The following is a 19,445-nucleotide window of genomic DNA, read 5'->3' as shown; positions in this document are numbered from 1 at the left end:
TGAATATGAAGTGAGCAAATTAATGGCAGGCTAGGAGTAATGCATAGCAGACTGAGGGTATGTATACATATACTCAAAATTTGGCTGCTAAAAAGAAGTCTAGATAGTAGTGAATACAAAAATGCAATTTAAGTTAAACACATAGTAGGATCATATCAAAGGAGCCACAAAAATGAAACTACCATGGAGGCAATAACTATATATGATTACATGTTAACAATATAGCGATCTTATTCAATTCATACACACAATAGAAAAATATGTTTGTGTTAAACACATGGTAGGATCATAACAAAGGAGCCACATGTTAAATGAAACTACCATGGAGGCAATAACTATATATGATTACATGTTAACAATATAGTGATCTTATCCAATGCATACACACAATAGAAAAAGATATTTGTGTTAAACACATGGTAGGATCATAACAAAGGAGCCACATGTTAAATGAAACTACCATGAAGGCAATGACTATATATGATTACATGTTAACAGTATAACGGTATTATTCAAAACTTATTCAAAAATTAAATTTTTGTTAAACAAATGGTAGGATCATAACACAGGAGCCACATGTTAAATGAAACTACCATGAAGGCAATAACTATATATGATTACATGTTAACAATATAACAATCTTGTTCAGTGCATACAATTAAAGAGTATATAATCACGTTAAAAAAATAAAAATAAATTATTTTTGTTAAACACATAGTAGGATCATAACAAAGGAGCCACATGTTAAATGAAACTACCATGAAAGCAATGACTATATATATATATTTACATGTTAACAGTATATCGATCATTTTCAGTGTATACATAAAAAGAGATTATAAGCGCATAGTAAAAAAAGATATATGGGAGCCAAAATGTGTTAAGGTCCCAATACATCTATTACATATTAAATAAAATCAGACTATATGAGGGGACATAGGTGTGAAATGTATATTGGTATGAAATATATATATTGAACGATCATAAGTTCATCTATGCCAGTAATTGATTATATCGAACTCTGAGTTGAAACCCCCGGGTAGCAGGCTACCGAGCTTGTGTATCCAATATATTTCTTGTCTTTGGAGTATTTGTGACTTATCACCACCACGACGTGATGTGATAATTTGCTCGATAGCCTGCCACCTGAAGGTGTCAACTCTTCCCTCATGAACTTCAAGAAAATGTCTATATGTGTATACATGTGTATTTATGTTTTATATATATATATATATATATATATATATATATAGATATATATATATATATATATAATATAAATATATATATATATATATATATATATATATATATATATATATATATATATATATATATATATATATATATACACAAATATAAACATGTGTAGACGTGTATATATATATATTTGGGGCCCTTTCCAGTACAATGAAAACATGAAAAAAACATTTTTATTGTAATATTTAATAATGTGTTTTACTGAGTGTATGTACTGTAAATATTTTACATTCCAATGCTCTTCACATAGGGGGAAATGTTCTATGTATTTTAAAATAGATATTCCTAAATATATATATATATACTTTTTTTTTAAATCAGATATATATAGAACTATATAATTAAAAATAAATAGAACATAGTAGGCGCACAAGCAAAAGCTCTAAATAGCGCACCACTTGCAATCTGACTTTCTGTGTTTACTTTCCTTTTACTATGATGACACAAGTAAGAAAATTGTAGCTATAATTTAATAGTATTAAATATTCATTTGTATATGACAAAAGTGTAAAACTAGAACAGAATAAAGATACACAGTTTAGACATTGGTGCTAATTGTGTGCTAGACGACATTTCATCCCAGTTAGTAAACTAATTAAAATTCTCATTGGCCTAGATTTGGAGTTTTGTCGGTAACGACCCGCTTAGCTAACGCTGGCTTTTTTCTGGCCGCACCATAAAAATAACTCTGGTATTGAGAGTCCACATAAAGGCTGCGTTAGGCTCCAAAAAAGGAGCGTAGAGCATATTTAACGCAGCTTCAACTCTCGATACCAGAGTTGCTTACGCAAGCGGCCAGCCTCAAAAACGTGCTTGTGCACGATTCCCCCATAGGAAACAATGGGGCTGTTTGAGCTGAAAAAAAACCTAACACCTGCAAAAAAGCCGCGTTCAGCTCCTAACGCAGCCCCATTGTTTGCTATGTGGAAACACTTCCTACGTCTGCACCTAACACTCTAACATGTACCCCGAGTCTAAACACCCCTAACCTTACACTTATTAACCCCTAATCTGCCGCCCCCGCTATCGCTGACCCCTGCATATTATTATTAACCCCTAATCTGCCGCTCCGTAAACCGCCGCTACTTACATTATCCCTATGTACCCCTAATCTGCTGCCCTAACATCGCCGACCCCTATATTATATTTATTAACCCCTAATCTGCCCCCCACAACGTCGTCTCCACCTGCCTACACTTATTAACCCCTAATCTGCCGAGCGGACCTGAGCGCTACTATAATAAAGTTATTAACCCCTAATCCGCCTCACTAACCCTATCATAAATAGTATTAACCCCTAATCTGCCCTCCCTAACATCGCCGACACCTAACTTCAAACATTAACCCCTAATCTGCCGACTGGAGCTCACCGCTATTCTAATAAATGTATTAACCCCTAAAGCTAAGTCTAACCCTAACACTAACACCCCCCTAACTTAAATATAATTTAAATCTAACAAAATTAATTAACTCTTATTAAATAAATTATTCCTATTTAAAGCTAAATACTTACCTGTAAAATAAACCCTAATATAGCTACAATATAAATTATAATTATATTATAGCTATTTTAGGATTAATATTTATTTTACAGGTAACTTTGTATTTATTTTAACCAGGTACAATAGCTATTAAATAGTTAAGAACTATTTAATAGCTAAAATAGTTAAAATAATTACAAAATTACCTGTAAAATAAATCCTAACCTAAATTACAATTAAACCTAACACTACACTATCAATAAATTAATTAAATACAATTCCTACAAATAAATACAATTAAATAAACTAGCTAAAGTACAAAAAATAAAAAAGAACTAAGTTACAAAAAATAAAAATATATTTACAAACATAAGAAAAATATTACAACAATTTTAAACTAATTACACCTACTCTAAGCCCCCTAAAAAAATAACAAAGCCCCCCAAAATAAAGAAAATGCCCTACCCTATTCTAAATTACTAAAGTTCAAAGCTCTTTTACCTTACCAGCCCTGAACAGGGCCCTTTGCGGGGCATGCCCCAAGAAGTTCAGCTCTTTTGCCTGTAAAAAAAAACATACAATACCCAAGCCCCCCAACATTACAACCCACCACCCACATACCCCTAATCTAACCCAAACCCCCCTTAAATAAACCTAACACTAAGCCCCTGAAGATCTTCCTACCTTGTCTTCACCTCACCGGGTTCACCGATCTGTCCAGAAGAGCTCCTGATCCAAGCCCAAGCGGGGGGCTGAAGAGGTCCATGATCCGGCTGAAGTCTTCATCCAAGCGGGAGCTGAAGAGGTCCATGATCCGGCTGAAGTCTTCATCCAAGCGGGGCAAGAAGAGGTCCTCCATCCGATTGAAGTCTTCATCCAAGCGGCATCCATCCGGAGCGGAGCGGCAGCATCCTGAAGACCTCCAACGCGGAACATCCATCCTGGCCGACGACTGAACGACGAATGACGGTTCCTTTAAATGACGTCATCCAAGATGGCGTCCCTCGAATTCCGATTGGCTGATAGGATTCTATCAGCCAATCGGAATTAAGGTAGGAATATTCTGATTGGCTGATGGAATCAGCCAATCAGAATCAAGTTCAATCCGATTGGCTTATCCAATCAGCCAATCAGATTGAGCTCGCATTCTATTGGCTGATCAGAACAGCCAAAAGAATGCGAGCTCAATCTGATTGGCTGATTGGATCAGCCAATCGGATTGAACTTGATTCTGATTGGCTGATTCCATCAGCCAATCAGAATATTCCTACCTTAATTCCGATTGGCTGATAGAATCCTATCAGCCAATCGGAATTCGAGGGACGCCATCTTGGATGACGTCCCTTAAAGGAACCGTCATTCTTCAGTTGGACGTCGCCGGAAGAAGATGGGTCCGCGGTGGAGGTCTTCAGGATGGAGCCGGTCGTAATCGGATGAAGATAGAAGATGCCGCTTGGATCAAGATGGTTGCCGGTCCGGATCGCCTCTTCTTCCCGGATAGGATGAAGACTTTGGAGCCTCTTCTGGACCTCTTCAGCCACCGGATGATGGATCGCCAGCCCCCGCTTGGGTTGGATGAAGATTTTGGAGCCAGGACGGATCGGTGATACCTGGTGAGGTGAAGACAAGGTAGGATGATCTTCAGGGGCTTAGTGTTAGGTTTATTTAAGGGGGGTTTGGGTTAGATTAGGGGTATGTGGGTGGTGGGTTGTAATGTTGGGGGGGTGGTATTGTATGTTTTTTTTTACAGGCAAAAGAGCTGAACTTCTTGGGGCATGCCCCGCAAAGGGCCCTGTTCAGGGCTTGTAAGGTAAAAGAGCTTTGAACTTTAGTAATTTAGAATAGGGTAGGGCATTTTTTATTTTGGGGGTCTTTGTTATTTTATTAGGGGGCTTAGAGTAGCTGTAATTAGTTTAAAATTGTTGTAATATTTTTCTTATGTTTGTAAATATTTTTTTATTTTTTGTAACTTAGTTCTTTTTTATTTTTTGTACTTTAGTTAGTTTATTTCATTGTAGATATTGTATTTAATTAATGTATTGATAGTGTAGTGTTAGGTTTAATTGTAGGTAATTATAGGTATTTTATTTAATTAATTTAATGATAGTATAGTGTTAGGTTTAATTGTAACTTAGGTTAGGATTTATTTTACAGGTAATTTTGTAATTATTTTAACTAGGTAACTATTAAATAGTTCTTAACTATTTAATAGCTATTGTACCTGGTTAAAATAAATTTTAATCCTAAAATAGCTACAATGTAATTATAATTTATATTGTAGCTATATTAGGATTTATTTTACAGGTAAGTATTTAGCTTTAAATAGGAATAATTTATTTAATAAGAGTTAATTAATTTCGTTAGATTAAAATTATATTTAATTTAGGGGGGTGTTAGTGTTAGGGTTAGACTTAGCTTTAGGGGTTAATACATTTATTAGAATAGCGGTGAGCTCCGGTCGGCAGATTAGGGGTTAATAATTGAAGTTAGGTGTCGGCGATGTTAGGGAGGGCAGATTAGGGGTTAATACTATTTATTATAGGGTTAGTGAGGCGGATTAGGGGTTAATAACTTTATTATAGTAGCGGTGCGGTCCGCTCGGCAGATTAGGGGTTAATAAGTGTAGGCAGGTGGAGGCGACGTTGAGGGGGGCAGATAAGGGGTTAATAAATATAATATAGGGGTCGGCGGTTTTAGGGGCAGCAGATTAGGGGTACATAAGGATAACGTAGGTGGCGGTCGGCAGATTAGGGGTTAATTATTGTAGGTAATTTAGGGGGGTGTTAGTGTTAGGGTTAGACTTAGCTTTAGGGGTTAATACATTTATTAGAATAGCGGTGAGCTCCGGTCGGCAGATTAGGGGTTAATAATTGAAGTTAGGTGTCGGCGATGTTAGGGAGGGCAGATTAGGGGTTAATACTATTTATTATAGGGTTAGTGAGGCGGATTAGGGGTTAATAACTTTATTATAGTAGCGGTGCGGTCCGCTCGGCAGATTAGGGGTTAATAAGTGTAGGCAGGTGGAGGCGACGTTGAGGGGGGCAGATTAGGGGTTAATAAATATAATATAGGGGTCGGCGGTGTTAGGGGCAGCAGATTAGGGGTACATAAGGATAACGTAGGTGGCGGTCGGCAGATTAGGGGTTAATTATTGTAGGTAGCTGGCTGCGACGTTGTGGGGGGCAGGTTAGGGGTTAATAAATATAATATAGGGGTCGGCGGTGTTAGGGGCAGCAGATTAGGGGTACATAAGGATAACGTAGTTGGCGGTCGGCAGATTAGGGGTTAAAAAAAATTAATCGAGTTGCGGCGATGTGGGGGGACCTCGGTTTAGGGGTACATAGGTAGTTTATGGGTGTTAGTGTACTTTAGAGTACAGTAGTTAAGAGCTTTATAAACCGGCGTTAGCCCAGAAAGCTCTTAACTACTGACTTTTTTCCTGCGGCTGGAGTTTTGTCGTTAGAGTTCTAACGCTCACTTCAGACACGACTCTAAATACCGGAGTTAGAAAAATCCCATTGAAAAGATAGGATACGCAATTTACGTAAGGGGATCTGCGGTATGGAAAAGTTGCGGCTGAAAAGTGAGCGTTAGACCCTATTTTGAGTGACTCCAAATACCGGAGGTAGCCTAAAACCAGCGTTAGGAGCCTCTAACGCTGGTTTTCACGGCTAACGCCAAACTCCAAATCTAGGCCATTATGAATGCAGATGCAGTGTTAAGCACAATATGTAAATAGTTGTAATATTTATAGTAATGATATATAACTCTGTTCTTCTGGGGCTCAATAATGTCTGTAATCTAATGTTACAAAGTCTGTAATGTAATGTAATGTACTAATGTCTGTAATGTAATGTAATAATGTCTGTAATTTAATGTAATAATGTCTGTAATGTAATGTACTACTGTCTGTAATGTAATGTAATAATGTCTGTAATGTAATGTACTACTGTCTGTAATGTAATAATGTCTGTAATGTAATGTACTACTGTCTGTAATGTAATGTACTACTGTCTGTAATGTAATGTAATAATGTCTGTAATGTAATGTACTACTGTCTGTAATGTAATGTAATAATGTCTGTAATGTAATGTACTACTGTCTGTAATGTAATGTAATAATGTCTGTAATGTAATGTACTAATGTCTGTAATGTAATGTAATGTAATAATGTCAAAAAGCAGGAACAGAGGTTGTGGAACGGCTTAAGACAATGTTAGCACTATAAAGCAGTTTGGGGGAAAGTTGTACGGCTAGTAGCCAAAAAGGAGCTGAACATTATCCAGGAGAAAATGTACTCAGGCTACTGCTGAAATATTATAAAACCTCCATTCTTCCCTCCCCAGCTCCGCCTGTAGCACTGGTTTGCTATACCCCATTCATTACTGCAGTACCCATTAATTTACCAGGTCCAGTGCTCTATACAGAGAAAGGAGAGGGGGGAAAAGGAGAATCACATTTTAAAAATAAATAACTCAGGGGGCGGAGCCAACTAGCAAAGAAAATGGACGCTTTAGGGTTGAGCTCCTCCATATAATACATTAAAGAAGCTGTCAAAAAGACACCAAGGATGCAGTTTACTCTCAAAAGGTCACCGGGGCATACATTGATCCATGATCAGCAAGATCCATCGGCTACAATCCTTCTATTAACCGCCTAATGCTGGATCATACGCTATAGCTCTACAGGGGAGGTAGGCCTGAGACGGAAGAAAATTAACGCCATGGATCTATACTAACCCACATGCGCCCATAGAACTCTGCAGAACTGCAGGCTGTGGTTTTCTGGGAAAGTGGTTTATGGAGCTGGTGCATTGCTGGATCGAATTTAATAGCTAGTTTGGGAGAGAAAGAATAAACAGTGCTAATACCGACATCCCTATTGGTGACATTACATCCCCTGGAGAAGACAGAGATTTGCTATAGAGAGCAGGCTCATACAGAGATCCGTTATCCAGATGGAGCATATTACTTTACTATTGGACAGATTGTCTGTCCGGCTGGATCGCCATCATTCAGAGTGTATCGAGGCTTTACATGGGGGAGCCGACTTACCCTTCAAAGATTTGCAAGCTTCTAGCAATGGTGCTCCTGTGGCCCGGGAGGGTGATGTGAGGCCCCTGTGTGGTTTTCAGGCGGCGGACATCTTGGACTCTCAACAATTGCAAGGGAGAGAGCAGGTATCGTATATACTTCACTCGGAGGAGGCAATAGAACAAACGGCGATATCTTATAATGCCGGTCTCGAGGAAGCACTAGTAAACGAGGTGACAGCTCTCGCACCTGGAAACACACAGCAACCCTGTCAACAGAATGAACAGCGTAGACAGTATGTACCACTTGATGACAACAGTGCCAGCATGGTATTGCCGTTCTCTCTAGGAGTATGGCAGGAATCCTTACCCCGGGGACATGCCTCTATATCAGCTATAAGATCTGGAGTGGGGTAGAAGGGACATTTCATTGCTGTGATGTGGGTACCATACTGGGAATTTGACTTTCACATTTTTGGTATAATAAATGACGGTCTAAGGACCTGAAACAAAAAGTCTACACTCCCTCAAAAGTACTGTACCTTTAACAAGATGTGGTATAATAAACATAACTATACATGACTCAGGTTTGCCATTAAGGGCTACATAGGGTTGTTTTTATTAGATGATGCGGTACATATTATTGGTACTCAGCCTGACGCCATTGGAGTAGTTTGCCTCAGAGCGGGAGCAGAGTACAGAAAATTTTGATCTAATTCAGTGAACACTGGACTATACAATCACAGATCAGAGTTTTAGTTCTTGTGAGGGACTATGGTTGAAGCTCACCATCGCTTGCTGTTCATTTTAAGTTCGCATATATAACAGTATTGCTCTCCTTTATCATAGTATTTAGAGAATTGTTTTAATGAGCTTAAAGCGGTCTGCAGTGTAAACTATCTCAATACTATTTTTCCTGCACAGGTTATATCATGTTTCTCCATTTATATACCACAAATTTGCAGTGACCCTTGGGTTTTGCATCACATTATGTTGTGTTTGTTCTTACTATGTTTAAATATTATAATCTTACCTCCTTAGAGCTCGCCTAGATATGATAGGTTTTATTATCAATATATGTTTGCCTTCATTTATAATATCACATAGAGAATACAACTAGACAATCTTTTCCATTACTCCAGTGCTAGATGTCATGTTTTTATGTTATGTCTGTAACAACCTTGAATTCTATCTCATTCTGATATACATAGATATGTTTGTGGCCACAGTGTTTAACCCCTTTAATCATTGATATAATAGCCCAGCCATTTGCTGCTTCAGTTTGTGTATAAGCTATTATCCACAAAGCTACTAGATAATATGAGGACCTTACACAATAGGTTGTCAAACTAATGTTAAGGCTTTAATATTTTTTGGCTGCCTGGTCTAACCTTCATTTTTATGTTAATAGATGGTTATTCATTGAAACAAATTGACTCTTGGGGGTATATGCGTATATATGTGAATGTGTGGGGGTTCCTCTCAAGTATTTATCCGCTTTACCTCCTATCTCCCTCAGCCGGCGGGGGGGATGGGAGACTACTTGAGATAATCTGCAGATTACTTTAACTTCTATCATGGGGTAATATACAGATACTGCATACTAAATAGAGAGCCCATCTCATCTGAGCCCCAGTTATTGTAACAATGACTCACGCTATTGAAGGTTAAATGACTAGATCGATTTTTCTCAATCATAGAGCTATTACTTTAATGTGTTGGTACAGATTGAATGAAACCATAGGCATAAAAAGGTTCTGCTAGTATTTAGGCGTAGCATAGGTATGACAACTAGACCTACATAAGCATTTATAAAGCTATTTCAGTGAAAAGTAGATAATTGTTCTGCACTGCCTTTATATTTAATGTATAAAATATTTCTACCCAATGTCACTTCTGAGAAGCGTCAGTAATTAATCTGCACTGCCTATATTCGTATCCCCCCCCCCCCAGGTTAATGTCCAAGGGGGTAATAATATTATTCATTCACCCAATATGGTGAATTTTATCTGCGGTATTAATCCGCTACATTCTATATATTTAAGCTAATTTTCCTCTTATGTAACTACTACTATACTTTAATTAGTATTTTGTACCCCATAGGGTAAAAATGTATCTCTCATTTAAGATCTTTATTCTACATATGACAGCTGAAAATATCATACTAAAGGTCAGAAAACTTTGCTACTGAGGTACTGTAGTAACATTCTGTAAAAAATAAAAATATAAGGTATTAATGTAAATCTTGCAATGTATATATCCGAGGTATACTGGTAATATAGTAGGATATACATGTTCTCAATATGTCTACCATGATTTACTATTGTTATTAGCCATGTTCACTTTGAAATAACTTGTTTTCTTGTCTATATGTGGCTTTTGTTTTGCCAATTACCTTAATAAAAATCTTTGATTTAAAAAAAAAAAAAAAAATAACTTTTTGCTTCTTCAAATTGTATGGTCTGGAACCATCCCTGGTGTAGCAGATCCCTACAGCCTCCTACAAAGTTCTGTCTTGATGTTCTTCATATCAATTGAATCATTGCCTGTTCCATTTGCTAAAACAATAGTATCAACATTAAAAGTAACATCTCAGAGTTGCTATTTTTAATCTGTTGCTATTTGATATCAACATTTTGATAGTAAAACCCAGAATGCTTTGCTCCAGTAATGTACTACCTGTGATATGTGATATCATGAAACCATTAAGTATATATCGTAAACGTGTAAATATTTATAGTCATTGTAAAATACAGCTCTGGTATATTACCCAGTAGACCTAAAAAATAATAGCTAGTCAGATTTCATTCAACAGTGAAGATTATTACAGAAGTCAAATGACCATTACTGAAGAATGTGCGCTTTTAAAAAAGGAAGAAAAGTACATTAGGAAAAGGTAAATGCATAAAATATAGTGCTAGATTACAAGTGGAGCACTAAATTATCACGCGCCCGCAAACACGCAAGTTGCTGGTTATTGCTACCACAAGCTCAGATCTCTGGTTAATTTTATAAATGTGCCCCAAATGGCCCCAAGATACTGTCTAGTGTATATGATTAAAAAAATAAATATAGCAGCATTTTTATTTTGTAATAAAATTACTGCACTAGGCAGTATTTTGGGGCTAAAAATGGCGGAACGGCACTAAAAAGTGCCTTTACATTGTTTTTATAAATATATATATGTTTTGAATTGTGCATATACACATAGTAACACATAAATATATACTGTATGTATATATTCATATACTGTATATATATTTACATTTGCTGCCATCGCTGCGCTGCTTACCTCATTCACTGCCCTTAGGTTCTGATGCTGTCTCTGGCGGCATCAGAACGAGGCTCCCACAGGAGCCTATGGAAGCACGCTCTCATGAGCGCAATGCTTCCTAGTAATGTGAACGCGAGGTGCAGCCACCAATCAGCAGCTAGCTCCCAGTAGAGCACTGATGCTAAAGAACTTACCTAGGTATGTATTTCAACAAAGGAGAGAAAGATATAGAAGCAAATTAGATAATGAAAGTAAATTGTCAAGTTGTTTAAAATCGCATGTTCTATCTAAATCCTGAAATAAAATGTTTGTGTTCATGTCCCTTTAAGCAGCTATTAAAGGGGCATGAAACCCAAATATTTTCTTTCATGATTCAGGCAGAGCATGCAATTTTAAAAAACTTTCCAGTTTACTTCTATTATCAAATTTGCAGCCACCAATCAGCAGCTAGCTCACGGTATCACAATGCTGCTTCAGAATCTACCTGTTTTATTGCGCACAACACATAACTGTATGAGTGGTGTTCTCAGCTGCGATTTTCATTGAAAGTATAGGGCACGCTAGGCCTATGCTGGATAGTCCAGAAACGAATAATTGTGAGGCAGTAATAACATTTCTGTCAGTTTTGGTGCGAGCAGTGCTATGCAGATACATGCTCAGTTCCATTGCTTTTGATGTAAATAGCTCTTTGAATACAGAAGACAATGTGTAGAACATATTGGTCCGGGAGAAAGCAATCATGCAACTGGTGAGTTGTGCATTCAGATCCCTTGTGAAGATCCGAATGGTAGTCGGAACGCTTGCGCCGTTCAGCTCTTTTCGTAGTTGCATTGATTCTAGTGAAAGATCAATGCACACAAAGTTACCTTCCTGTGTAAAAATAGTGTCCTGGAGAAAGTAGTTAGCAGTGTTCGTTTCAAAAACAGTAACAGTAAATGGGGTCTGGAAAAAATTGTGCTTACCCCCTTTGTAGAGTGTCCATCTGTTTAGCGAGCGGTATGCAGTACCGGCATCACTGGGCTCACTCAGACTCACCGCTGATGTAACCGCACCAGCTCTGAATGCCCTTACCAGCCTCTGGTCCTCTTTCACCACTTTGCTCTGAACACAGCCGTTCCGTTCCGGGAAGATCCAGCGACCTTTGGGGACTGAACCGGAAGACCTTGTTTAGTCCGTCCCTCCTCTTCTGATAGGTCCGCTACTCCGTTCACTCCAGGGTTGAGTGCGATATCCTCCGGACATTCAGCGTTACTGCTGACAGCTCCTGTGGATCCCGGAGTGGGGTATTTTCACTCTTACCGGCTGTGCTACACTCCAGCTGGTCAAAGCACGCAATTCAAAAGTAATCGTGTGCACAAGCCGGGAGTAGGATATATTAAAAGTCAAATTTTATTAATAAAGCATAAAAATAAAGCCTGTAGCACAGACCATAAACATATTACATATGAAGTAAGCAATTGAAGCACAAGCTGACGCGTTTCGGCTGTTGCCGTAGTCGTAGCTGCTTGCTTCATACACTAAAACACAGTATTTAAAACCAACATGCTCTTCTGATTGGTTAACACTTAATTGATTAATTGTTCACACATATAACCTCAAGTTAACCATTGCTATACCTAATATACCTGCAATAAGAAACTAAACTTGACACCTGATGCCCTTCTTCTCACACATTTGCTAAACTAATTTTAGCTGTCATATATCTAACACTTGTGATATACTAACACCGTTAGTGAGTGATTATACTACAAGCCCATATGTGTGAATGTATATATATATGCTGGGATTAATAAAGGATGAGGGCTATCTGGAATGTTGTGTATTAAGACCATTGGGCCCAGGGGATAGGCTAAGTAATTTTTTTGGAGCTTATTGGACCCTCATTGCCAAAAGTTTATCAGATCATAATCCGAATTCAGCCCCCCTGGGTGTCTGGTTTTTAACTTAAAAATCCAGAACACCTCTCTTTTACCCAGGAGAGCCTCTCGGTCTCCTCCCCTTTCTGGAAGGGTAACTTTCTCAATGCATGTCCAACTAAATGACTCAGAGCTCTTGTTGTGTACCTGTGCAAAGTGTTGCACAAGTGGGGTGCTTGCTGTCCCAATTTTGATGTTAGAAAGGTGTTCCCTAATCCTGGACCTTATCTCACGTGTCGTGAGGCCCACGTACTGATTTTCACAAACTTTGCATGTAATGAGGTACACAACAAAAGTAGACCTGCAATTCAAGCATGAATATTTTTTATATACCTGCCCTGTTACAGTTGAATTGAAACTGTCTCCTATATCTACTTTCGCACATGCTACAAAATTGCTACACTGTCTCACCATGACTCCCTGACAAAGTCATGTCCAGATCAATTATCTGGACATGACTTTGTCAGGGAGTCATGGTGAGACAGTTTCAACTAATGTGTATAGGAAACCGGTCTCAGGAAATGCACTTCTACACGCCAAGAGTAACCATCCTAAAAATGTGTTTAAAGGGGTAGCCAAGGGACAGTTTATTTATTTGAAAAGAAACTGCTCAGACCAGACCACATACAAACAACAGGCTACAGGTCTTTCTATGTGTCTTAAAGAGAGAGGTTATGATACAAGGAGGCAATTGATAAAATAGAGAAACTGGATAGAGAAGATCTGTTGAAAGGAAATAAAGGGAAAGTATCCCAGATACAGACTAAGGGTAAAGACAATATCCTATTTACAACAGACTACTCAGAACAATTCAATATTTGTGAAATTGTAAGAAAACATATCCCTCTACTGAGGGCGGATGATGCTCTAGCCAATCTCACAGTGGGACAGTGCAAGTTTGCATACAAGAGAGGGAAAACAATAGGAAACATAATTGCCCCTACTAAATTACCAAAGAGGGCAAAAAGAGAGTCCTCCTGGCTTACCACTCATGGTATGTTCCTCTGCCACAATAGAACTTGTGTAGCATGTGCGAAAGTAGATATAGGAGACAGTTTCAATCCAACTGTAACAGGGCAGGTAAATAAAAAATATTCATGCTTGAATTGCAGGTCTACTTTTGTTGTGTACCTCATTACATGCAAAGTTTGTGAAAAACAGTATGTGGGCCTCACGACACGTGAGATAAGGTCCAGGATTAGGGAACACCTTTCTAACATCAAAAATGGGACAGCAAGCACCCCACTTGTGCAACACTTTGCACAGGTACACAACAAGAGCTCTGAGTCATTTAGTTGGACATGCATTGAGAAAGTTACCCTTCCAGAAAGGGGAGGAGACAGAGAGGCTCTCCTGGGTAAAAGAGAGGTGTTCTGGATTTTTAAGTTAAAAACCAGACACCCAGGGGGGCTGAATTCGGATTATGATCTGATAAACTTTTGGCAATGAGGGTCCAATAAGCTCCAAAAAAATTACTTAACCTATCCCCTGGGCCCAATGGTCTTAATACACAACATTCCGGATAGCCCTCATCCTTTATTAATCCCAGCATATATATACATTCACACATATGGGCTTGTAGTATAATTACTCACTAACGGTGTTAGTATATCACAAGTGTTAGATATATGACAGCTAAAATTAGTTTAGCAAATGTGTGAGAAGAAGGGCATCAGGTGTCAAGTTTAGTTTCTTATTGTAGGTATATTAGGTATAGCAATGGTTAACTTGAGGTTATATGTGTGAACAATTAATCAATTAAGTGTTAACCAATCAGAAGCAGCATGTTGGTTTTAAATACTGTGTTTTAGTGTATGAAGCAAGCAGCTACGACTACGGCAACAGCCGAAACGCGTCAGCTTGTGCCTGAATTGCTGACTTCATGTGTAACATGTTTATGGTCTGTGCCACAGGCTTTATTTTTAAGCTTTATTAATAAAATCTAATTTTTAATATATCCTACTCCCGGCTTTTGCTCCTGATTACTTTTGAATCTAGTGAAAGATCATCACACTAAGATCTGGTCAAATCTTGATATTAGTTTGGGGATCTTTCACTAGAATCAATCGAGCTACGAAAAGAGTCGAACGGCACAAGCAACCGCCTACTTCCCCATTTGGAACCTCACAAAATATCTGAATGCACATTCCTAGTGTGCAGTAATATATAAGTACTGATATAAATCCACTAAAAGGAAAATTGTAAAGTTTGGTATTATTTATTATTATTATTATTAATAATAATAATAATAATAGTAAAAATATTGATAATTTAGTAGCCTACCTAACTATAAATACAAGATAGAAGCAAGTAGCTAGAAAGGAAAACATGGCAGTATGTTATAAGATGGCTGATATCAGTACTTCAATACACATGTATGCAGGATTTTCCCATTCCCCTTGACGACAACCTCATACATTATCTATTATCCATAAAAACCATGGTCACTGGCTTATCTGTCTGTTATCCTTTTGACTGTATTACTGTAATTTTCAGATAGTGAAAGCATACATAGCCAGTTTGTATTGATTAAAGGATAATAATAATCATTATAATATCTAGATAGTCTGAGGAAATAAGTAGATTGTATAAGAAAAACCTAATGAAGCAATCCCCCTTTTTAGTATATTAGCTAATTAGCAAAGGGACATATTTTGTTAACAAATGGAAATATCTATTATTGTGAATGTCTATTTTTTCTTTTGATATAAACATTTTGCTTCTATAAAACTGTTTCTTATAGTTTTTAATGCATTTAATCAGATTTTCTCTTTGTTTTATTAGTTGAGCAATTGTTCTACTTTTAATTCATTGTAGTAGCTAAGAAAAATAAAACAAAAAGGACACAAGTCTACATGCAATATTGTCACTTGGAAATTCTGATATATTGGAAAGGGTGTTTTGTAAGGTAGAAAAGACAATGGGGTCAATTTATCAAGCTCCGTATGGCTCGCCAGAAACAGAAGCTCCATAACCTGTACGCCTGTTCTGAGGTGGCGGACAGAAATCAACCCGATCGGATTGATTGACACCCCCTGCTAGCGGCCGCAAATCTGCAGGGGCAGTATTGCACCAGCAGTTCACAAGAACTGCTGGTGCAATGATAAATGCCAACAGCTTATGCTGTCGGCATTTATCAATGTGCAGGGGACATGATACGCTACATCGTATCTTGTCCGCTCTCACATTAGTAAATTGCCCCCGATGAATGCAATAGCACTTAATTTCAATTTCAAATGAGCAATAGAATATTTTCTGGCAAATTTAAAAGTTAATCCAATTTTTCCTCCCTCATATCATCACAAAATGCATATATGTATGCTCAGTAGGAGCTGGAGCTTAAAGGAACAGTCAACGCCAGAATTTTTGTTGTTTTAAAGATAGATAATCCATTAATTACCAATTCCCCAGTTTTGCATAACTAACACAGTTATAATAATACATGTTTTACATCTGTAATTACCTTGAATCTAAGCCTCAGCAGACTGCCCCCTTATTTCAGTTCTTTTGACAGACTTTTATTTTAGCCAATCAGAGCTGTCTCCATGGTAAATTCACGTGCATGAGCTCAATGTTATCTATATGGAACACGTGAACTAATGCCCTCTAGTGGTGAAAAACGATCAAAATGCATTTAGATTAGAGGCGGTCTTCAAGGTCTAAGAAATTAGCATATGAACCTCCTAGGTTTAGCTTTCAACTAAGAATACCAAAAGAACAAAGCAAAATGAGTGATAAAAGTAAATTGGAAAGTTGTTTAAAATTACATGCCCTATTTGAAACATGAAAGTTTTTTTCGCCTTGACTGTTCCTTTAAGTATGAATATAAAATAATGAGTATGGAAGAATATTGAGCGCTCTATTTGAATCATGAAGTTTTAATTTTGACTTAAGTGGCCCTTTAAGCATTGTACATGTATTATTTATTTTGGGCTAGATTACAACTGGAGCGCAACATAACAATATCATTTTAAGAATACACATATTTTACCAGTCAAAAAATAATTACAAATCTAACAATTTTCTTAAATCTGAATTATTTTTGATGAATTATTTTTAAACTCCTGAATATTGTAGAACTGTGATGCTTTTGACAGAATAGCCTAATAAAGCAGCACTCACACTGTCATGAAATATATGGATATTGAAACATTTAAATAACATTTATATAAGGCGTTTCAAACATGTTTGTTCTTCAAATAATTAAAGGGAAATAAAAATGGGCTCTAATGCTTGTAGATAACCATGTGTTTAACCCCTGCAAACACATTTGAAGAGAGCCAATGACAATAGGTATATGTGTATAGCCACCAACCAGCAGCTAGACCCTAGTAGTGCATTGCTGCTCTTGAGCGCACCTATGTTTTTCAACTAAAGACACCAAGTGAACAAAGTACATTTTAATAATAGAAGTAAATTATAAATGATCTAAAGATTGCTGGCTCTGAACCATGAAAGTTTAATTTAGATGTTCATGTTTCTTTAATAAATATAATACAAGGGTTTACAGATTATAGTTTTTCATTTATGATTCATTTTGTTGCACTGTTAAATAATGATTTGCAAGAAGGCACCACTGCATCACATAACACTGACATTTTGACTTGGTCTTTGCCTCTCCATTCATCTCTGTTATACACAGGAGTTTTGTATACAAAGTGATACATTATTTGGCATCTGCTGTGATAATACAGATACACATAAAGAGATAAAGTGATATTTCTGGCTTTTGTACTTACTTTGTATGATTTGATATGAGTAGGGAGCTTCTCTGGTTCTACATATTGGGTTGATTGTAACATTTGTCTTATTCATTTTTCTTTTCTTCAAATCTTCCTTTCATTCACTGATTGCTTTTAGTTGCTCTTGTCTTGCAGTCCAGAATTCTTGTGTGATTTGCTACTGAACAATACAGATCAGCGTTACCTTGTACTTCCCAGTGAAGCTCTGTGAGATCAAACAATAAAAAAAAACTTTTGGTGTTACATATGTGAAAGGCTCTGCAATACTGTGCTCTGGACTCCTGTTCCCACAGTTCTATACTTATATCCTTCTGTAGGAGACTTAAAGCACAGGCACCTCCAGGTAAACATTAACTCAAGGATATAAAAACATTGCTATAAATTAGTCATCTGCATTTTCAAGTCAATGTGAAGTTTGTTCACTTCATCTTAAGAGAAGCATAGCTATGAGGAGGGGTTGGGAAGTCTGTCTCTAGAGGCTTATTCCTTTAGTTGCATTTTTTTTTTTAAAGGGGCGTTCTAGTGTAAAAATAAAATGCTCAAATTATTTTATTTTATTATGTTTTTAATTGATTCACATAGTCAAAGTTGGAGTCATTGAACACCCTATTCTGTTCTATATATTCCCTATAAGTTCCCTCTCTCTCTCTCTCTCTCTCTCTCTCTCTCTCTATATATATATATATATATATATATATATATATATACAGTATATATATATTTATATATATATATATATTTATATATATATATCCTATCTATCTATCTATCTATCTATCTATCTATCTATCTATCTATCTATCTATCTATCTATCTATCTATATTAAAGGACTGTTGTATTGTAAAGTGTATTGGGTTCCAATAATTATTTTTACCTGCTAGAGTGTATTATTATTATTTTTTTTATTATTATTATTATTATTTTTTTTTTACAGATAGCTCCTTTATCTTTATTTTGCAATTTGAAATAGCTTTGTACAGTATAAAAGCTATGCAAACAGAACTGAACTCCCCAGTAGGTGGAAGAGAGGCCAGCCCAGGAAAAGGATATCCCTTCTGCAACTTTGAATAGACTGAACTCTTAGCTCTTTGCATGAGTAAATTGTCCCTTTAAATCTCTTGATAATGTAATAAATTCCAAGGATTACTACTATATGACTTAATGTTCAATACTATCTAGCAGTTTACAGCTCTGATCAAGAATGTTGTCATGGTCAGAATGTGGCTACATTAATTACACTAGAGTAAGAGTGCCACAGGTGTCATTGCTATCTGAGCAGCAAACTCCCATTAACCCCTTGGGTGACAGCAAAGCCTGTAAAAATTTTACCCATCCCTAATCCTAACTAGTCCCAAACTGTAATACAAATCCAGCACTAACTCTGTAATCAAAACTGAATAAATATTCCCTGACCCAGAAACCTAACTCCAGCTTCTAACCCAAATTGCAATCACAAACTCTAATCTCAAACCTAACCTTAAAGGGACTTACATTTGTAATATAACATGTTTAATTATGCTTAGTAAAACTTTGCAATATACTTCCCATTATTTATTCCCCTTCCCTTTTAATTGCACACTGCAGTCTTAAAGGGGCACTATACAGTATTTTTCCCCATTTATGTGCTTCCAATGACATCTTAACCAGCAGCAGAGTGTAAAACATATGAGAAATAGCTTCTTTAAGATTAATTTTGTATAAGAATTAGCTGGTTTTGTTCTTTGACACCACAACCCAGTG

At 37.0% G+C, this 19,445-nt stretch overlaps 1 protein-coding gene across 1 annotated transcript in view; it reads right to left on the bottom strand.

Moving 5' to 3' along the window:
* The window catches only part of LOC128653237 (organic solute transporter subunit alpha-like), a 130,312-nt gene extending 112,169 nt beyond the window's left edge, over nucleotides 1-18,143 (bottom strand). The window contains exon 1 of the mRNA XM_053706420.1: nucleotides 17,702-18,143. Within this exon, the coding sequence (XP_053562395.1) occupies nucleotides 17,702-17,777 (76 nt within the window). The 5' untranslated portion in view covers nucleotides 17,778-18,143. The remainder of the gene's footprint in view (nucleotides 1-17,701) is intronic.
* Nucleotides 18,144-19,445: the final 1,302 nt, after the last annotated feature.

The sequence above is a fragment of the Bombina bombina genome, chromosome 3 (assembly GCF_027579735.1).
Source record: "Bombina bombina isolate aBomBom1 chromosome 3, aBomBom1.pri, whole genome shotgun sequence".
Classification (NCBI taxonomy): Eukaryota; Metazoa; Chordata; class Amphibia; order Anura; family Bombinatoridae; genus Bombina; species Bombina bombina.
The sequence above is the reverse complement of the archived record's forward strand: the minus strand, read 5'-3'. Positions and strand labels throughout refer to the sequence as shown.